Source organism: Falco peregrinus, chromosome 2 (genome assembly GCF_023634155.1).
Source record: "Falco peregrinus isolate bFalPer1 chromosome 2, bFalPer1.pri, whole genome shotgun sequence".
NCBI lineage: Eukaryota > Metazoa > Chordata > Aves > Falconiformes > Falconidae > Falco > Falco peregrinus.
In genome coordinates, this window is record NC_073722.1 from 111,331,001 (window position 1) to 111,353,016 (window position 22,016).

At 42.9% G+C, this 22,016-nt stretch overlaps 1 protein-coding gene across 9 annotated transcripts in view; it reads right to left on the reverse strand.

Moving 5' to 3' along the window:
• The window catches only part of ACACA (acetyl-CoA carboxylase alpha), a 148,063-nt gene that overhangs the window by 73,700 nt on the left and 52,347 nt on the right, over positions 1-22,016 (reverse strand). For 7 of the 9 annotated variants that reach the window (XM_055795451.1, XM_055795454.1, XM_055795449.1 and 4 more), the window contains 9 exons: positions 21,190-21,314; positions 17,046-17,159; positions 15,374-15,487; positions 14,623-14,712; positions 14,014-14,132; positions 6,536-6,559; positions 3,714-3,857; positions 2,995-3,091; positions 1,550-1,657 (listed from right to left, as the gene is read on the reverse strand). In XM_055795451.1, coding sequence (XP_055651426.1) covers positions 1,550-1,657; positions 2,995-3,091; positions 3,714-3,857; positions 6,536-6,559; positions 14,014-14,132; positions 14,623-14,712; positions 15,374-15,487; positions 17,046-17,159; positions 21,190-21,314 — 935 coding nt within the window. The remainder of the gene's footprint in view (positions 1-1,549; positions 1,658-2,994; positions 3,092-3,713; positions 3,858-6,535; positions 6,560-14,013; positions 14,133-14,622; positions 14,713-15,373; positions 15,488-17,045; positions 17,160-21,189; positions 21,315-22,016) is intronic. The other 2 variants (XM_055795453.1, XM_055795455.1) reach the window with 1 other exon arrangement.

Consider the following 22,016-nt stretch of genomic DNA (forward strand, 5'->3'; position numbering starts at 1 on the left):
TCTAAAAGTTTTGCCTTTCTCCTCTTTTTTCCAATTTACAAGCAAAGAAAGAAAAGGAAAAAAAAAAACTAACAACAAAAAGAAATAAGAACTTAGCTAGACCACGAACAAAACAACCCCTTTCGGCACAGACTGAAATGTTTTACTAAGGTTAAGCCCTTTGAAAATGAGCATCAGTGACTATATTCATGGCAAGAGGAAGAAAATAACTTTAATAATGCCATGATTTAAAAAGCAAAAATTGTTATTGCTTTTAAAATTCCACAAGTGGCAGACAATAACAGCATAGCAACAGGATTCTGATTACATCGTAATAATGTGGGTCTCACAGCAAGTCCACAGCTATTACAGAGCGATTAGCCATCAGCACCTGGAGAAACTCCATTTACACTGACTGCCTCAATCTCCTCCACAAGTCATTTACAAGTATATGATCCTAATTTCTATTAAAAAAACCACACACAACATGCTGGGACTAGAAGATTATTTGGACAATTTGGATCAACCTATTTGATAGTTTAATGTGTTTTGGAATTTTTATTTTATTTCTTTCTTTTTATCCCCTCCCATAAAACGCCTGGAGCATGATCAAGCAGATGAAAAGCAGAACTAGTTTTAATTTTTATATTTGATTATTTTCTTTGCTTAAAGAGACAGGAAGCTGCTGAACTCGCATGGATACCAGCCCCATTTTGGAACCCCTCATTTCTGCAGAATGTATTACCACCTCCCACGCTGGGAAGCGAAGTTAGAAAATGCCCACTCAGTCCTCCCGTACTCATTGCAGGTACCACGGATGTGGCTGGGTCCCAGTGCCTGATGGGCCATTCACATCCACAAGCCAGTTGAGGAGCTCTTCACACCAACCAGAAAAGAAAGTGCAGGCTGACACCAGAGGACAGAGTGGCCATGAGAAGGCTGTTCCCGACCCACATTGTCTCACAATTGACCACAGGACTAACATTTGGTACTCTGAAGTGTATCCCTTTAGGAAGGAGCAACAGAACATACTGAATTAATTCCACCTTGTGCCAGAAATATCATACTAGGTGGGGATGCTCTGGCACACCAACAAGAACAAATCTGAACTGCATTAAGACTATCATGATACAGAAAATATACGTCACGTTAACATCACTTTCCATGCCTCTGTTACTCACGTAACAACTTTACCACCACAAAGAGGGATACAGCACAGTTTTTCACAGCACCTGGAAATAGATACTCAAGATTGACCTTATGCATTTAAAACCACAAAGGTCTTTTACCTTACCAAAAATTAAAGGGAAGAAGTCCTGACCTGATGGATTAGGATACACTACAAAGAGAAACAATGACCTGGAGGCTTCAGTAAGGTGCAGCTACATCCAGTCGAAGAAGTGGCAAGATTTTAGATGGCATAAATTAAGGGTGTAGCTGTTGCATTTATTGTTTTTTAAACAAACAAACAAACAAACAAAAACCCGAGGAACATACTGACTTTTCCCAAAGCAGACAGAGCTGTCCTGCACACTCACAAAGCTCCAGAGAGAGAATCAAGGTAACTTACCTTGCTTTGTGTGAACTCTCTGAACATGGCTGCCAGCCCATCATCATCAACATCACTGTCTGTTTTAATAGCAACATTAAGAATGTGAATGGGCTCCTCACGAGCAGTCTGCAATTTAAAGAAAATACTCCCCGTAAATAAATAGTTAACAACACCTCTGAGTTCTCAAAAGAGGCTCCCTAAATACAACTCTAGAATACAGGCGCCCTAGAGAAAAATGATTTAGCAGATCGTGCTGTAAACCAATGACAACTATGAGCAAAATCCTTTACCAAGCAGCCTAACAGCTTTGCAGTTTCACAGAAGTAAAGAATTAATGTCTGCAAACAGCAGCTTCATTTGGAGAATCCAGTTCTGATGGTCACATCTGACTTGGCTACCTCAAAAGTACTTTATTTGGATGCAGAAAGAATGCAGGGTCAGGTCCTTTCTTTACAAGAGGCAGTACAGACAGGACATTAGAGGACTTGAGCATCAGGAAAGGTAGTGTAATTAAGCAGATTCAAAGTGTATGATTAAACAATGTGTGTTTTCATACCTACAACAAAACGAAATAATGTGGAAGCACCAATTACATTAGAGCTCTGAGAAACAACAAATTTAGCATTTAAGAGCCTGTGGTTAACTGTGAAAAACTGAGTATGAACAGATTATCCTTGGTGAGGTGGGGGGGAGGGTAAGATGAGAGATACAAGGACATTAAGGCTGACGATAATATTCTGGAACAAGGCTACAGTACTTACGCACATCAAGATCAACGGATCCGTTTAAAACCAAGCCCTATTCTGAATACAGACTATTCCAACAGAGCATCCCACTGTTGGAGGACAGGACAGAGCAGTGGGGGAGCTACCTGTGTCTACCTGTGTCTCTAAGGGGAATTGGTCTTCTGCCACTAAGGATTATAAACCATCTGCTTCCTCTGCACCCGTTCTCCACATCAGTGCAAAAACTGAGGGGTTCCTCTCATCTTTTCCTCCTAAAAAGAGTTCCAAGAAGTAGAACAGAAGGAAGAATCAGAATGTAGTGTGACTAGGAAGGGTGTAAGACAGAAAATAAGGCAAGTCAGACTTAAAGGCAGTTGAATATGCAGTGCAATACCATGATGCACAGAGGAGGTCTGAAAATGTCGTCGTGGGTCTAAACTCTCAGTTATGCTGCTGCGTAGCCAGTGATTTTGCCGATGTTAAAAGCTACAAACTAAATTTACATGGAGAGTAAGAGACTTAACCATAGTTTTAGAACAGAGTCAGAAAATGGCCACCTACTTTGAATCACCTGCTGTGGAACAAGCAAACAAATCACACACATAAATACATAAAGCTCTTAACTCCTGCTTCCAGCACTCAAACTCGTGAAAAGTATCTAGCCTGCAGTCACTGTGGCATTCTGCACGCCTTCTATTTCCAGCCTGAGAACAATCTCAAGAGAAAAAACTACCGTACCTTGTCTTCATCATACAAGGAAGCATGGCCAGCTTCGGGGAAGGTTGGGCTCTGGGGAGGAGAGTCGCAGAAGCAACCCATCACTTCATCAAAGATTCTGAAATACGCCAGAGAAGTATTAGTCATCAACACACTGCTGCTAGCCCACTGAAAGCATACAGCACTACAATCCACAAATCATGTTGCTAAGGGAGGGAGGGAGAGAAAAGGACTCCTTCCCTTTGCAGGACTGAAACTGAAATGATGAGAAGGCAATACCTTCTCCACCCCTCAAACCAAAGCAGAGCCTGGATCTTCTAATATTTGTTACAGATCTTACAGCTGCAGGCCCTCATGACCACTATGGGCTCTGCTGGGGGTTTTTTGCCTACCCCTAGAAGGTTGAAAGCATAAAGAACACATTGTCCTATGTATATACGCGTGAACAAGAGCATTAGAAGAAATCAGCACATTTGCAAATGATCTCCAATCAGCAGAAATTCAAGATGCTGATCCCTCTGGCTGCAAACTGCTCTTACAGCAGTCTGAAACTTTCAGTTATCTCAAGGAGACAGACAAGGGGATCCAAACAAACTTCCACCTGAGACTCCAAAAACTTATCGGATCAGCTCAGGACCAGTTTAAACCTGACTCTAGACATGGCAAAGATTCTGACCCGTTCCATTTGGGCCCACCTAGGAAGCTGGCAACACAAACAATTACCACCCTTCCCCACATACCTGACAAAATCTTCAAATGTGCGGAAGGAGACCATTCCACCCATCCGCTGGCACGGCGGAGTGAATGAATTGTCTAGCAGTACATCACTCACGCTAGCTACATGGACCATCCCGTAGTGATTGAGGTTGGAAGAGAAGGACATTCTAAATGGCAATTCAATAAGATCACAGTTAGTAGGGACAAGGGAGAGAAGAATATCACTGGAAAAAGATTTGCACATGTGCGTATGCTTTGACCACTTGAAGCGTGGCTGTTTATCCAACATAACTGTTGCATGATTCATTAAGATTCTTCAGCACACCAGACTGCTGTGCTGTCTTCTCCAAAGTCCCTGCAATGCTGGTGTGCCTCTGGTGCCATTAATGCCCTTACCTGGACGTTGTCCCAATGTACAGGAACAGTTAAAAGAGTTAGGAAGTAATATTATACCCCTTTAAAAAAAGTATTTCTTAGGATCCCAGGGGAATTATGACTATGCATAGTTGACCGTATTTTTCCTCCTGTATGTATGTTTTGCTGTACAGGTGGAATATTGAGGCAAACAACAATAATTCTAAGCTTTGATACTTTAAAGATTTCATAAATTTTTACAAACTAAGTTGAAGTGTACCAGGCTATATTATCTTATTGCTTCCCCCATTTTTCCGGTCATGTTATAATTTACACTCCTCAAATGCAGTGTGGTACAGTGATCCTTCTAAAATCCTATACTGGAAATAGGGTTTTCTATAGTCTTACACTAGTATTCCTACCCTAAATAAAGTCCTATTACAGTGCCTTCCACTTTAACTGTTGACCAACTTCATGTGCTCCTCCCTCTCATTTAATTCATGCTTTAAAGCCATTGCAACTCCCCCTACTCATTTATTTTGTTCAGTTTTGATTGCTAAAAGGTGGCAGCTGCTAAACAGAAGCAGTTGGCCACAGAACACATCTGTCTTAAGGAGCAAGGAAGGCAGAGCTCCAGACACTTACTACTGTCATACTCACACCTGATGTCTGCTGCTCAAGCACTGAGATACACTGCAGTACACACATCACTCCTACAGGAACAATTCCTTATGTAAGAAGTGAGGAGGACTGGAAAAGCTCAGAGGAAGGCACTGAGTAAGAGACCTCAATTTAAAGCAAGAGCACCATTCACTAAAGGTCAGCATTCCTTCCTGCCAGAGGGAAGGATCCTAAATACATTAAAGTACCACTGAGTTCTCATGCAATGCAACTGCTATGGCAGCACACACCAGCTGTGAAATAGTTTGTGTTATTTCAGGGTTTGGGCTATTATTATGATTATGTTTTTTTAAAGACCCACAATGGTGCAGTCAAGACTAGCATAGGAAGTTTCTCATACAGTGAATAAAAATCTTACAACTAACTAGACATCCTTTCCTAACTACTAGAATTGGTTCTCTGGAATAAAATCTCGGGGAAAAAAAAACCCTCAACAATAATTATTTCTAATTTCTGAACTATGCTACAGAGTCATCTTAATTCACTGAGGGACCTACTTCAAAAGCTCCCTGCAACATGGTGAGACCTTCAAGCTTGCTCTGAAGAGACAGAAATGCCAAGCTGGCACACAGCAGTGCTCTACGACATAGGAACAGTGCACTCTCACTTGCTCCACTCTCCCCAGGGCTTAGGAAGACAATGACAAAGTTAACTTTCTGTCCTCCCCAACTGGTGCCATAACAGGAGGCAGAAGGCAACAGGAAAAAAGATGAGGGCGCTGACTCAGCACAGCACATGCTTGACTTACAACTTGTAAAGTCAAAAAGATACTCAACTGCATGCTGGATCAGATGCCAGGGGTACAGCAGGCAGAGCAGGGGCCCAGCCATGCTGGCTACGGCACTGCTGCCAGCCACATGGATACAGGACCGAACTGGGGATTGCTGACATGGCTACTTACCAGCTTAACTAAGATTTCTTTCTTCCCACGTACAGAAAACTGTTGTGATATGGTCCTAAGTATACTGTTAACAAGTCTAAAGTATCACTTTGGTTAATAGCTCTCCATGTTTAAAGTCACTCTACGTTTCTGTAATTTCTCTCTGATTAAGAGCCATGAGACTTTCAAGCCCATTTTTTCTGTTTTTCCCTAATCAGGCTTGTAAGCAGTAATAAATAATAGGTATTCATGTTTTGAAAGAGAAAAATTTTCCAGGACATGCCTTGGTGTACATTCCTTACAACTAATACAAAAAATTCCACAGAACAATAACTAAACAAAAAGACAGCAGACATTTTTCATGTATTATTTAAAACAAGAAATACTTTTCAACTGAGACATGGGAGGAAAAATTAGCATCCAAAACACAACAAAACATGCTGTCAGCTGTTTGAGATGTAGATTCATCTATGGTGTGAGGGAGGTGAAACAGCCTCAACAAATTCTAAGCTAGTTGCCAGAAACCAGGGTAGCAACAGGTATGCTATCAGCTAGGAGTAACTGCCTGTTTCACTGCAACACCCTACCAGAGGGTCAACAGCTGGGAATCCAGTTCCAAAAAAAAAGAGACCCTAGAAACAGCATTCTGCTAGAAGTTTGCTATGTACCATACTGCAGATGAGCTGAGTCACCTGGCAAATTTATAATTTTAAGGATTGCTGCATGCAAAGCTTTTTTAAAGGGTAAAGAAAAGCTGAAAACATGTTTTAGACAAAGGGAGAGGAAAAGGGAAGGAAAAAGAAGAGTTATGTTTGAGAGCTTCCCCAGTAAAGATAAGGGCACTAAAACAAAACATGTTAAAACATTAAGTATTAGGCTACTTCTTTCTAGTCTGTCTTTTCAAATTTTAAAAGATGACAAGTACCGTACCTGTTTAGCGTGGGGATGTTCCCTCTGTAATCAAACAACCACAGTTAGTTACAGATTGGTTAGTGAAAGCCATAATAAAGAACTATCATCAAGCTGATACACAGACCAGCAACAAGTTTACAATTTACTAAACCAAAATTTGTCAACCACCAGGTACCAGGCAGAATTAAATTTCACCAACCCTGAGAAGGCACCCACCACCTGACTTCGCTTGACACAGCTGCCATGGGAATGAGCAGAGACCATGCACATAACATACAAATAACACACCCCAGGAAAACACATTGTATTTGCAAGGTACCCTGCCTTTCTATAGCATCTTTTATTGCACCCACTTCAAGCCCTTTACATACATCAAGCAAGCTTCACAAGCAAGACCAGAGTGGGGAGTTCGCACTCCCTGACAGAAGGGCAAACAGCACAGATGCAAAAAGTGACCATGTCATACAGGAAGATTGCAACAGGTTCAGAAAAACAAGCCAAATCCTCATTGCCAAACCTCTACACGAAGCAGCAGCCCATGCACTGGCCCCCACACCACCACAGGAATAAAGCAAACACACACATCTGCATTTTCAGCATTCATAGCCCTGAACACCAAAATGAACAAGCAGAACTTTAGGCTAATTTTAGGAAAATTTTACCGTTCTTGTAACATCAGTCCAACTCTTCACATATGTGCATGCAGACTAGGGCTTAGTGATGCACATAAGACAGAAAGGAGTTGCGGGGCACATTTTCATACCAACAGAAGCACAGCAAGGTCTAGCCCATGCTAGCTACATTCACGAAAGCGCAAGGTGCTCCATGCAAGATGTAAAAATTGCTGTGATCTGACGTTCAAAATAGTAAAGATTAAACTGAGAAAAACCCCCAACAACAACCATGCACACAGGAGGCTTGTGCAAAGAGATGAGCAAACATGAAAAGATCAAAAGCAAAGCTTCAGTGAGCATGTATCTGGACATTCACCCTCCCCTTCCCTGCAGAAGCTTGTAGGAGATCAAACCACAGACTTTCCTAACATCCTTGACCATAGGCAAGACCCCAAGTTACTGGACATAAAGTCTCAGTACTTCATGACCAGTGTGTTTCCATGGTCACACCACTAAAAACACTGACTGCACCTGGTCCTGTTCTCAACTGGGTTTATCACAGCAGTCACATTCACTACAAGGTTGTATGTTTGGTGCATTACTGGTAGAGGCATGAAAAGTTCCCGTGATCTCCTTAAGCCATACAAGAGAAAGCACAAAATTGCCTAAAGACGTTATCTCTGTTCAAGGGTAAAACCCACAAGTATTTAATTTCATTTGGAGACAGTGGGGAAAGACACTGCAGAGCCTGTGGTTGGGACCAAAAGGGCCATGAGAGGGGACCGAAATGATTTTTTTAGCTTGGCAAGTGGTGGGAAAGCTACACAAGATCTACTTCAGCTGGAAAAAATAGTCTAGAGAGGACTGGCAGTTCCTACACCCTGTACACTTGTGTAGTGGTCCCTGTGAATGCTTTAAGAAAACAGACAGAAAAACCCAGCATAACTAATGTTCCTTTCTGTCTCACAAAGGGCACCCTGTTGCCTTGCTCCAGGAACTTTCTCCAGCCACTCAGTACGGAGCTGAAGAGACTACGGCAAGAATTGCAATGAGGAAAACAGAAGAGCCAGTGCCTGGAGATGTCAGAAAAGAATGGAGGAACCGCCTTCAAGCTGCATGCTCTGGGGCCGGCTTTATATCTACAGGTCCTCACAGCTGCAGAGGGCTGCCCATAACAGAAGCTGCATTGTCACTCGTCACTGAAATGCACTAAGAGGCAGAGGTTTGATATTTGCAGCACAATTGGGCCTTGTGAAAAGGCACTCCAGTCCAGTGAACTACACCTCTGCAGCTCTGACAAATAAAACCCCAGTGGCATGCCAGCCTGCTCAGCCTGGTGCAACATCAGTGCCAACGGGCAGCACCACGGTTCTGGGAGCTGTATAAAGGCACAGCAGGCAGAGCACACAACAGTGTTCTCTCCCCAGCCAGCTCCAACTAGCTGATCACAGGATCAGAAACCTTCTCACCACATCAGCCACAATCCTTCTCCCTATCCCTTTTGAACTGTTAAAACGGCCCTTCTTGACCGGCGAAGCTGATCCCACTAGGAACGTGCTCCATACCGATGCAGGCTCTACTGTGACAATTACTCCTTCTGCTCAAGCAAACAAAAATCCCCATAGCTCCCCCCTGCACCTCCTGGTTGAATCTGAATTTGTTTCCCCTTGGCCCTCCCTTTCTTTTTTTTAAAGAGCACTCCCCTATGAAAATGATGGCAATGCATGCAAAGCGCCACTGGTTATATCAAGCTGTGATTGAGTGCCAGCGCAGGGCAAAGCTTTTGAAATCAGACAGCAAAGCGGAATCTAAAGAGGTCGGCTGAATAACCCACTTGTAGTTATTAACAGCAGTACCACAGGAGAAAGAGCAATTCCACTGGCTCTGACCAGTGGCATTCCTCTTATGTTTCTTCATTTCTGTAGAAGAATCTAAACAGAAGGCTCTGAAACATGCCTCAAACCATACATTTTGATTGGGTTTTTCCTCTCCCTCTTTCTTTCCTTATTCTTCTGCTCCCTCTGTGATTCAGCCAAGCTGAATCTGCTACTGAAGTCCAATTTGCATAAAATTATCATCGTTCCATTCAGTTTGCTGCCCCTTCAACAGCCCCTTCTTTACTCTGTTGGAAGATTTTGCCCTTTCTGAAACAGGCAAGCCAAGGGAACTGCAACACATTACTGCTGCCTGCTGTCTAATTAACATCAAACCCTCAGCACAAAACTGCAGGGATTTACAGGTGCCCTGGAATCATTTTCCCTCCCTCCCTCCTGATGCCAGCCAGTCTCTTGCAACAAGGAGGGGACCTCAGGCTACCTAATGATACGCTACGAGCTACACACTCAGGTCTCCAGGCTTGTACAGAGTCCAAAGCAGCACAGCTGGTTCTATACCAGCAATCCAAAGGCTGATGCAAGAGGCTGTTTTAGCAACTACTTTAGTCCACAGAAAATGTTTCCATTTTGTCAGCAATTGAAATCTTAGGAGTATATCACTGTGAAATGATAGTAGGAAGGAACCTATAAACACTGCTCTAAGTGTGAGCGAGTTTTGGGTTCTTATTCTTCTGTCAAAAGCACTGTTTGGAAACAGCAATATTTAATTTGGCTTCCAGCCTTCAAAATGGTTTCTACCTGTAAGCTAAGGAAGAGGCTGACAGAAAAGAACAACCAAAATACTCCATAGATGATAAAAAATCAAGGGACAGCAAAGGAGAGATCATGCACCACTCTTAAGCCTTGAAATCAGCAACATCAAAGTCCAAGTAGGGTGTCAACAAACATCCACAAGCACAGGAAGAGGAGATACGCCGCAAAACCAAGCACAAAATAGCTGAAACATTTATATTGATACCCTCGGAAATACAAAGCAACTAAGGACTAGACTTGAATTCCACCCTTGGAAGTATCACAGACAGCAGGATGCAGTCCCAAGAATGAATTCAACCTAGACAAGTCTAAGTAAGGCATTTGCCTTACGTCCACGTTTGCAGAGCTGTGTGTGTTCCCACCTCCAAATGTAACTAGGGTTAGCTGGTATCAGACATCTTGTTTATCAAGTTTCAAAATTAACACTTGCTTTAAAGCTAACTAAACCAATTATCAAAACTACAAAGTCTTAATCTGCAATACTAAAACCTTCCTTCACTTCCACCTTTCAATGGTACGTCCTGACTCAAGATTCCCCAGGACACCTCAAGGCCAAACGTGGCAGTTCAGGGTGGCATGTGGGACAAAAGGCAAACGTGGGCTCAAAGCACAGATGGATTGGGAGGGCATGACTATGGCATCAGAGTGAGCAAAACAGGCTGGGTTATATTTCCTTTGGGGCTCAACATATTCAGAAGGCAGAGCTCTGTGGTATCACTGCCATACCCCAAAATAATGATATATCCAGCATCTCTAAGTCACCCTTGCAAGCGATTGTCTCAGCATCTGACAGAGGGAACGAATTTACCTCTAAGCAAAGCAGAGGGATCTGTTTTGTGGGAACACATTTACCTCTGAGTTCTTCCCTTCTGATCCTCCAGCACATCTGCTGCTGGGGAAGGAAAGATCAAGAGAGCAGCTGAACAACCTGGCTGGGGGAATGCAGTGAGCTGGAGAAAAGGGGATGCTTTAGGAGGAGCAGTGCAGCAGCACAATTCTGCAGCAGCCTCCAAAAGCTGGCTACAGCAGACAATGTCCCAGTTTAATTTAAACCTTACAGCTTCAGACGTAAGAAAGGCTGTTCGAAAGCAGCAGAGGAGAGGGGGATTATTAGAAAAAAACCTTCTCTTGTTGAAAAAGCACTGTAATTCCCTCTCCCTATACTAGACACACAATGTTTCTTTCAACAGAAGATTTTAAGCTAAGATTAGGCAAGCACTGTTTCATGTGCTGAACACCTAAGAAAGGCCTTTCAGTGTCTGTCACCTGGCTTGCCATTCTCACAAAGGAAGCTGAACTCTCTAAACACCAGTCAATATTCCACCAGCTTCCCATCTCAGCAGGGCAGTCTGAACAAGAGGGAAGCAAAGGACAGCTCAGAACAGGGCTCATTTCTTTCTCACATCTTTTCTCACCAGGACTCTAGATGACTGAAAGAGGCAGGTTATCCACATGCAAGGGGCTCTGCCCATAAGCATTTGTTTGCAGTACCCTGCTGCAGCGCATAGCGATCAGCATCCCGTAGATACCCTTGTATCGACTCCACCAGATTGGATTACTGCAACACCCTCTACTTGGAGAGAGCCTGCAAACTCCATTTACTGCAAAAGGCACCAGATGGTTACACTGTACTCCTCATCTGCCTTGCACCGGGCAACAAGGAATGCCGGGTTTTGATCTATAGAGCCCTCTATGGTTTCAATTACAAGCAGTTTTTCTCCCTATGCCTTACCCTTGCAATCAGGATCAGTGGGGATTCTTACAACAGGATGTTTTCTATTAATTTAAACAAATAATTCCAAAACAGTTTCTGCCCACAAAACCCACCAGGAGCAGGTTGCATTTCTGTGACTCTGTTAGCAGATTTAACAGTTTTTCTTCTCCCTCTCTGCTTCCACGTAAAGCTTTCCTGCAGGTAGTTGATGACAATCATTCAGTGGCCAAAAATATGAAGTCCGAGGTGCCTTGCTGTGACTAGTCACATCAGAAGTAGTGACTGTGATTGTTTCTGTTACAACTAAGCAAAGGCATAGCAGTGTTAAATACCAATAACAAAGAATTCAAATATAGCAACCATTATCAGTTTGCAATTTTCTCTACATTAATATTTGCTCCAGTAAAATTCAGGCCATTGAATGTCACAAATCAGACACAAAAGGGACCAGGGCTCAAAAAAAATCTGGAAAACTGCTGAAAAATGTTTTTTCCATAAAACTAACACCAGCTCCAGAAGAGAATGCTCTCTTAAAGGCTCCCTGGTATTACTTCTGGTTCACCAGGACCCAACCCTGCAGAGCCTCAAGGGCCATTTTGCTTGGTCACCTGGAATATTTTGGCTTTGGGGTTTGTCCTTGGAAGGCATCTTTAGCTTTTCAGTCTAAAAGTGCATGCTACAGAAGATACAGAAAAACATACAACGGACGTAGAACATGGTCAAAAACAACAAAGACGACTCAAGCAAGACAATGTCAGAGTTTTGAAATTTCTGTGTCTTGGGCTTACCAGAAGGTCTGCCTTTACAGCTAGCTTAAATCTACACACTCAGGGCTAATTTAAGACCCCAGGTATCCTGCTACCAGCTGTGCTTCAGCAGCCAGCCACACAACAACCACACAAGTAGGTATACACTGCAAGAAGCTGCATCAAGCAACAGGAGCCAAATCCATCACTAACAGATGGAGGTGCAACTCAAAAGAACTGAACTTGCCTATGCAAGCAGTGAATTTGTCCCCAAGCCTGCTTGCCTCTGCACAAGGGCTGCGGTGCATTTTCAGTCAACCATCAGCAGTGTCGATGGTTGGAGAAGCAGAACTGAGCTTCAGAACATTGCCCCAGCGAATTCAGCACAAAGGGGAGAGGAGACTTCAGGTCAAAGCAGCTGTTCCCCAAGCAGGTAACAGGCCTCCTCCTCTTCCAGCTGACCTTGTCCAATTAAGCTTGCGCACAACAACAGAGCAGTGGTCAGCATGGGCAGGCCAAACAACCCCCAAGCAACAGCGATAACTGAGACTAGCAAAGAGAAGAAATTGAGAAAGAATGGGGGGGCAGGACGGGGGGAGAGTATTATAAAGGGGTACTAAAAATAGTATGCAATTATTTACAAATATTCTAGAAACGTTGGGAACAGATGAGACCAAATGCATGTCCCATTTGTATCATGAGCGTTCCGTGCTGCTCGTTGAGGACAGTCATTCATTTCTAGCAAACCAGATTCTGAAAACCATTTCATAAAATGTACTGATGGATTCTCAACGAAGCGAGACTGGACCCCGTTGCCCAGCCCCACCAAAAATAAAATAAGGAAAAAGATGTTTGGAAACAAAGGAGAAAAACAGCACTGATGCCAAACTGCCAAACCAGCACAGATCAACAGTGGCACCCGGCGGCCACAGGGACTCACTGCGCCTCTTGGCTCCCGCACGCCTGCGCTGCCCGGGACAAAAATACAATACCATCTAAAATACCCTCCTGAGTTCCTGTGCAAATGAAAAAACACAGAAACTGACTAACCTGACAGACGCTGAAGAAGTTCTGAGAATCATGTTTGTTTGGTTTGGTTTTTTTAAATGATCTTAGCACACACTAGGAGATGCAACCCTTCTATAAGACTGGGCAGCGAATAGTTGATGCTTTTGGCTGCAGTCATGAGAAATGCATTCTGAAAAATACTGACTGAAAATCTATGTCAGCTCCAGCATTTCTATATAAAACACATTCATACATGCATCTTGCTCTTCTCAGTCAAAAAAACGCATGCTAGAAAAGATTTCACCTTATCCAGTAAAGCCAGGTTTGAAAGTAGAGCCAATCACAAACAGTTACAAAGGGCTGGCAGGGAAGCGCTGCAGGAAGGGGACAGAGACTGTTTGACTGTTCTTTATTAAAATGAGTAATTGATTATTCTGTCTGGCATTCTATCTTTCTGAAGGCTAACTGAAGTTCTAGAAGAAAGTTACTACACAAGCCGATTTAAAAATCAGGAAATAGATGGAAACTGTATCATATTGAATGTATCCAAACTGCAGAAACTATTACCCACAGCTCCTGAGATTTTTAAATAACTTGGGAGAAGGAACTGGGTAATGTAGCTGTTTATCTTAAATAATCTGTGCTTATTTGAGGCACTGGGACTCTCCCTTTCTGCACCGATTCTATTGCAAGTTTTCTTTGCCAAGATAGGATGTAGCCCCTCATAAACCTCCGATTCCACAGACGCCTGAACACATGATCTGACCTGTTTGGATGGGAGGTAGGTAGCATGAACTGGAACTCCACCACACAAGTGTTATCCTTCAGCTGGCGGTGCTGGACACTGTTTAACTCATAGGCAATATATGCCCTTCGAACGTACACCTGGTTAGAGAGAAACTCAATCAGCGTAACTGTGCTAAGGAAGCAGAAAGAGAGGAAAACAACAAATAATACACCAGAGATTTCAAAAATACTAAAAAACCCAGGTACCTCCAAATGAATATTTAGACAGAACTCTAATTCAGCTAGAATTTAAAGTTATTCTGAGGAAGACAGGTCTGGCAGGATATGACCATCAGCACAAAGCACACAGGACAGGCTGACCACATTCTTGGACAGCAGCTTCACTTTCAATCCTTTCAACCACCTAAATCTTCTTCAAGCAAAGAAGATAACTTGAATCTGAAATTTCAGTCAATTATGAATATTAACACTGTTAAATGACAGACTAAGTATGCCAGATTCCACACAATCTACAGCACTCTTAATCTTGCAGTGGCCTAAACAAAAAAAAACCAAAAAAAACCCCACCACACAGAACAAAAACCACAGAAAAAATAATCATTTTTTTTTTCAATAGGAATAAACTTACCTCCAAAGCTGCCATTCTTACCACCTGATTACTGTGGTAGAAGAAGTTGGGTAGCACATCAAAGATGGATGTCTCCGACAAAATGAGTTTCTGAAAGAGATCACATCAAGCATTTTGAAAAGAGAACTGCCTGTCTTGCAAACAGGGTCAGGCAAAAAAGCAAAAACCCAAAATCAAGGCTGTCTAGTACCAATTTCCATGCTTTTCCTGTTGTTCATCAAGGATTATGACCTTTTTCTACTAAATCACAGAATGACAGGATCTCAGGTTGGAAGGTACTCATAAATATCACCAAGTCCAACTCCCTGCTCCTCGTAAGACTACCTAAAACTAAACCATAGGACTAAGAGCATCATCCAGATGCTCCTTATAAGAGGCTCGGCACCATGACCACTTTCCTGGGGAGTCTGTTCCAGTGACCAATCACCCTCTCAGTGAAGAGCCTTTTCCTAATGTCCAGTCTGAACCTCTCCTGATGCAGCATCATTCCATTTCCTCATGTCCTATCACGGGTCACCAGAGAGAGGAAATCAGAACCTCCCTCTTTACTGCCCACCTTAAAGAAGTTGTAGGCTGCGGTGAGGTCATTCTGGTATCAGTGTAGGAATGAAAAGTGAGGGGGAAGCTAGAAATCAGAACAATCCAACTTAAAGCCACAAGGACCTTGGGACTACAGGCGAGATTTAAAACAGAAACATGAAGATGAGTGAGAAGAAAGAAGGGAAAACAAGGAGAGAAGTCTGGCAGATACCTGCAGGTTCTCAATGCAGAACTGGTGTCCATACATGTCAATAGCAGACAGGAAGATGGACTCCACCTGGTTGTGACGCAGCTCGTAGGATGGCAAATGGGAAGCAATGAGAACCTGGTAAACAGCAAACACAAGGAGTGTCAGTGAAAGGAGCTATGCTGGGCCATCGGCAGGAGGCTCGTATCTCCAAGGCAGCAATAGTCTGCTCCATCCCAGAAGAGGCGACTGGTTCCTCCTGTGAATTCTGTGGCACCTGGGTGATGCTGCAGACTGCCCCCCCCAGCCTCATTTGTGTATCTGCTTGGTTTGTATTATTGGCAATTCCCCACGGAGAAAAGGAACAGCTTCAATCAAGTTCCATCAGTGCATGTGATTTAGCACTGCAGAGCTGCTAGTCCTGGGGACTGCCTGACCGGCTGTTAATTGGAAAGCAGATCTGGCAGGCAGCAGCTGTGGGGAGGCCAGCAATGGAGACCGCCTTTCACAGCTTCCAAGCAGAGGAAGCAAGAGACACTGGTGCCAGGTATTAAATGTCCAACATGAAGGATACAGAGATAGGAAGGGGAAGCAGCTTGCAGGGGAAAATGAAGTGAAAGAGCAACATAAAGACATACACAAGGACTGCAGCACCATTCCCAGCATGCTGCTGAGAGGTTCAATAACTGAATGGTTCAAGGACGCAAATACAATTCTGAAGGAAACATAAGGTCACTGAGCAGCTTCAAACATCCCATTCATTTTCAACAGTCAAGCGCTGAAATAAAAGGAGAGATCCCCAAAGTGTCAGCTTTCCTGCTTAAGACTTTTAGAATGGAGACAGGGACTGTGGAGTGAGAGGAGTGATCAGACCACAGGGTTAGCATTACCATGAAACAACCGTGCCCTCTCACTCCTTCCTGGCTACAGACTAACTGCTAAAGAGGAAGTTCACAATAATATCCAAGTGGATATCTGGCATTCAAATTATTATCTGTACTAGACTCATGGAATTGACAGTATCAAGAGTTTTTCCAATTATTTTCAGGTTAAAAAGAAATTGTCAACACGCAACTCAAAAGCCAGAAAAAGCCCCGCAAAAGACCAACGTAATTCTCTGCAGTAATTCCTTAGCAGTTGCAAAGAACGTCTAGTTCATGTGTAAATTTCTCTCCCTGTTCTCTGCACACACTGATTCGCAATTGTAAGGTAGCTGATGAACCCAGATAGCATGGCCTGGCTGTTTACTGTACAGCTGCCTACATGTTCCAGGCAGCCTGTTCTTGTTGGGTTCACAAGCGATAAAGCCAGAAGGAACCACAGTGACCATGCATTTTTTGACTTCCTCTATTGCACAAACCACAGGCTGCTCTCAACTGACTTCTATTTGAGCCAGACAAAACTTTCTGGACAAGCAGGGACAAAGGAATAGAATTCTAACTTCAAATATTACAGTGATTGGGAATCCACTGCAATCTTTATTAGACTGTCACAACAGTTAATTAGCTTCATTGTTAAAGCACTGCTCACAGTAATCTACTCTTCACATTTGCATAGTAATCAAAATAAACATCAAGAGATACAGACTTTCCAAAAGAGCCAACTCCCAAGTGGGAGCAGTCCGTATTGATCTGATCAGCAATGGCACAGTGTCTCAAGCAGGGATCAGCTTGGATTGCTAAACACGCTCCCTTACCTGCCGTGCTCGCAGGGCCACTTTAGCGTTGGTTGTCTTGCTGAGCTGGGTCAGCTCTGTCAGAATATTAATCAGCTCATCTGTCAAGGTGGGGTCACGGCCACAGAGCTGGTCCTGAAAAATAAAGAGAACTGAAAATGCTTAGAACAGAGGAAAACCATCTTCCGTTCTCCTACATGGGAGTTTAAACCTGAAATACATACACACATGCCCTCACGTGCTGGACGACATCACCTCTAGGGGTCCTTATCTATATATATCTTTATTCTATAATTCCGTGCTGACAAGGGTACAAGCATTAGGCTTTCAGTAATTTCACACATATAAATAAAGCTACAGAGGAAAGAAGGGACTGGCACCACCACCCATTATATTATTTTTAGCATGTGTTTTGGCATCCAAACACAGGAGAAATACTGACTTGGCAAAGAGATTCAAGCAAAACGTTTTCGCATTACCCAATTTCAGCTTTGTATGAGAAGTCTGCCCTAACAGCAATGCAAAATTCAAAGAGCATTTAATTGTAGCGAAATGCCTTGTCTAGCATGCAAAGATTAGCAATTTTTCACTATGAAAGGTGACCAAACAGAAAGAGTTTAACTGCCAGGAGAACCCCCTGAAGTCCACTTAGAAAAACACCTCCAAACCAAAAAAAAAAAACCAAACCCACAACTCCACAACCACAAACCAGCAGGCTTTGTACAGCTTCAGTAAAGGAAAAAAAGATCCTGTCATTCTGCTAACAAGGCTAAGCAAAGCTAACTAAAACCGTAAATGATGTAATGTGTTTCCTGCCACAGCACAAGACTGACTCCATAATGATTCTTCTCATCAAAGAATCCTGGTTCTGAAGAAGTTCACTAGCTGACCTTACTGTCTAAATTGGCTGGATAGAATAATAAAACTGAACAGCATAATTTTCAGTGTTAAAGCTGTTTCGAAACTTTTGGATTCAGCCATTCAAAAAAATGCAAACGGTAAAGACTTCAACCTGTTTTGTTTTCTGAACAGAGGAGATGTATTCTCATGCACATTTTCTTCCAAAAATACTTTCAACTACCGTGAATAATCCCAGCCTTCAACTACTCATACTGGCTTGTGAGCCTCTTCCCTCCCACTCCTGAAGCTGGAAACCCTCTAGGAGCCTCTAACGTGTTTCTTCTATACAGCACAACAGCTTTTCTATTGGTAAATGAATCACAGGAGGAAAATGCGAGATGAAACAGGGATTTGCAACAGGAAAGAACGCTAGTGCCTTAAAGTTTTAAGAGACTTTAAACACATACAGTTCAGAAAAGGCACTTTGAAGATCCAAGAAATAGAAAGGGAAAAAGGGAAACCTCTGCACAGCAGGTTAGATTATTTTCCCTGGCAGGCTTATCAAAGCAAAAACCAAAAACCAAATAATAGAAGTCCCGTAGACTGACTAACAAATAAGAGTTCATACTACATGCAATTCCAAAGCTAAATAGCTTTTTCTCCACGTTGCTCTCAATCCCTTTCTCTCCAACCCCACTCAAGCATGATGCCATCTCTAGGAATGATGGCAAACTCTCTGGTGGAGAGGAACCACAGTCAAATCACTTATTAAAAACACCTAAGCTACTAACTCTTATTAAGATTGTCTCCTACTAACCAGTCTTGGGCCAGCAAGCATTACAGTGATTGCTCCCAAAGAAAGTTCTGTAAATTTATCCTCTCCAGGTCACTGTGTGAATTCACAGTGAATAATTCAAGAACTGCCTTTGTCGTATTTGAAATACAAATTCCTCAGTGTTGTAATGTTACTGCTCAAGGTAACAAAAATCCGATACGACACAGGACATCTGCCATGCCACAAGCAATTCTGCCCAGGATGTGCATACAGCAGTCAGTACATAAGTACATAAAATGAACATACAACTTCAAATCACACTATATTTCAACAAATATATGAAGGATGAAGTAGTTCCCATCCTGCCTTAAACGCCTGCTAGCTAAAAAAGGTGAATGATGGCAGCATAATACTATTACTAAAACCATCCTCAGAGCCCGCTGTTAATAATGGATTCCTAGGGTTACATCAATAACACCAACATAAGCATCAAGGTATTTTGACATGATGTTTGCCCTTGGAGGACAAACTTAAACTACCCCACATAAATAGCTTGGCAATCCATAAAACACCACAGCGTTCACCATGAGCACACCAAATGTGCCACGGGTTCTCTCAGACATGAAGAGTTATGTGAGTTGGAAAGAAAGAGGAACGACGTTTTTTTGGTTAATGGCATGCCCTGTCACTTGGCAGACGGCAGTCCCTAGCTGTGCCGCAGATGACACTGTGACCAAAGGCACATCCACCCCTCCTGAGCCCCCATCACCCCCTCGATCAGAGAAGTCCCTGTGACACAGCACTCATGGGAGGGCAGAGCCCATGCGAATGGTGCTCAGGTTACCGGCTAGCTGCCGGCTGCTCTTCCACCACACGCAGCACAGCCTCTCCCAGTATGTTTTACGTTCTGGCAAACTGGGATGTCAGCCTTTACTTGAGTAGAACTGAAGCGGTGGGAAGAATGACTACACAGGAAGGAGAAAGGAAAACTCTTTAATGTTTCTCTGTGTTCCCTACCTCCCCATTCCCTCAGACGGACACCACGCTGGCCAACGTGAAAACACAGCAAGGCTCTGCCTCCAAGACACGGCTTGCATGGGAGGTGAAAAACTAGACAAAAAGTTTCAGTCCCATTTTAGCAAGAAATAATCAGGATGACAACAACAAAATAAAGCAGGTAGCTGGCGCTGCACTGGCTTTTGCCTGCACTGATTGGCAAAGGCAGCAAGCAAAGCCTCAAACCAGCTCTTTGACAAGGCCTAACGCCTCCCCGGCACCCCGTGTAATTACACACTTGAGTGACTGGACTCTGAAGAAAATTGAAGGCCTGAGCTGCGAACAGCTGCCATTTTCTCTCTCCATCACGCCAGCATGATTACTTGAGAAATGAACAGCCCCGGCTCAAAGCTACTCCAGAATTCTCAAAGGAAATATGGCTCCGTGTTCAAATAATGAGATTCTTAAGGCAAGCGTTACTTACAATCACACCACACACCAAAAAGGGAAAGAAAAAAAAAGAGGGGGAGGAGAGCCAGAAAGAAAGAATGCCAGGGTCCTTATATCTTACAAATTAGAATTTAAGAAACTCAGCCTAGAACAATTATGACTCTCTCCTTGCTTTTGAGAGCTATTCTGTAGATGGCTACTTTGGACATATTTTTGGCAGTATCAGACCACATTACGTTTGCAAAAAAAAAAAAAAAAAAAAAAAAAAGACAAAAAAAGCAGGGGGTGGAGGGAGGAGAGAGAGAGACAGTATTGTAATTAGCCTCTTAAAAAGCAGGATACCTAATTCTAATCTGTTGAAAATAATGTCGTCACTAAATTCATCCTGCCTTGAGGAAGGTGGGCATTCATTCTGCTTCAAAGCATTATGTGGGACAAGGAGTTTTTCAAGGCTCTTTAGGAAACAGGAAAAAAAAAAGACCGGACTCAATTGTTGTTTTTTAATTATTTTTCCTGGGAATGTAATTTACAGGGAGTTTCACCCATTAGAGTGGGACCAAAATAATGAGAACTGAGATTTTTCATGGACTAACAAGCCACAAGACCATGAGAAGGTGATGGCAGGCCCTGCCATGAGGACTCATTTGTGTTTCTAGGGTGGAATCTTGTCTGTCCAAGAGGAATTCCAACCCCAGGAGATTCTCCATCCCTGAAGAACCAAACTAAACCAAATATAGTCACAGCCCAGTGTCTGAAAGTTAGCCTCTAGCACCCTCCCAACATAAGTCTGCATTCTTATCTCCCCACAGATGCTCACAAAGCACTTGCATAATTAGCCTTCACTGTACTCTGACACGCAATCAGTGCAGGACAGTCACAAACCAGAAGGTGCACAGACACCGTGCAAACAGTATGTTCTGGGTCTCCTTCAATGCACGGCTTACGTGCCCTAAGAACACATGAAAAAACTCCACACTGCTGCCACTGCTTCTGTAGCTAGAAGGTTTGCATCTTTAAGGACGAGAGCTATCAATTCAGTACCTTTAAAGCACCAAACATACAACTACAAGAAACAAATTTCTAGAACACCATCAGACAACTTACAATGAGCATGGTAACAAGCAGGTTCTTCTTGGTGACCTGAGCATGTGAGAAGATGTAGTTCAATACAGCATTCATATCGCTTTTATTCTCTTCCCGAAGGGTAAAGACACACTTGTCATAGTGACCTGCAATCAGAAATGGACATTTTTCCAGTCTCCATACCTGTGTGTCATGGAATAGAAGTTAATAGATGTGTCTTTATTCTTCTACATATATGTTTTGAGAACCTACTTTGCATGGTCCACACAAACAATTCTGGGATGGAAACATTCCTCCCACCACTACCCCCTCAACTGCAAACTTTAAACATCCTACTCTTATTAAAACAGTTCCAATACCAAATACCTCCTTTGTGAGCAAATAAGAAGAAAGGTGAGCTCAGTCTTTCATTCAAACGACAAGCAAAATAAAATAATAGCAAAATGATCTGCACCATCCTCTACTACCAGCAAATTGAAGTGGAAATGAATCTGCAGTACCATTAGGCTGGAGCAGGTAATGGAGCAGGACAAAAGAAAAGTAGAACAGAATCTGAACTACCTGCAAGAGCTAGAGCCTCAGACTAGCTAGTGCTTCATTGCCACCTTGTGCCTGGATACAGCAGTGCAACCCATTTATTTCCAGTTCTCAGCTTCAGGCTGTGGTTTGGGGTTTGCTCTATGAACAGCCTGGTATTTTACAGCAGGTACAAGTAAGGCAGTTACTTTTTTTTTTTTCTCCACTTGATTTTCTTACCATCAAATTTAATTAACAGGCAGGCAAGATAAAACCACTTAAAATCACCATGTTGTTTAGTTCTTCTGATTCTAATTTTTCTGCAGATGCTC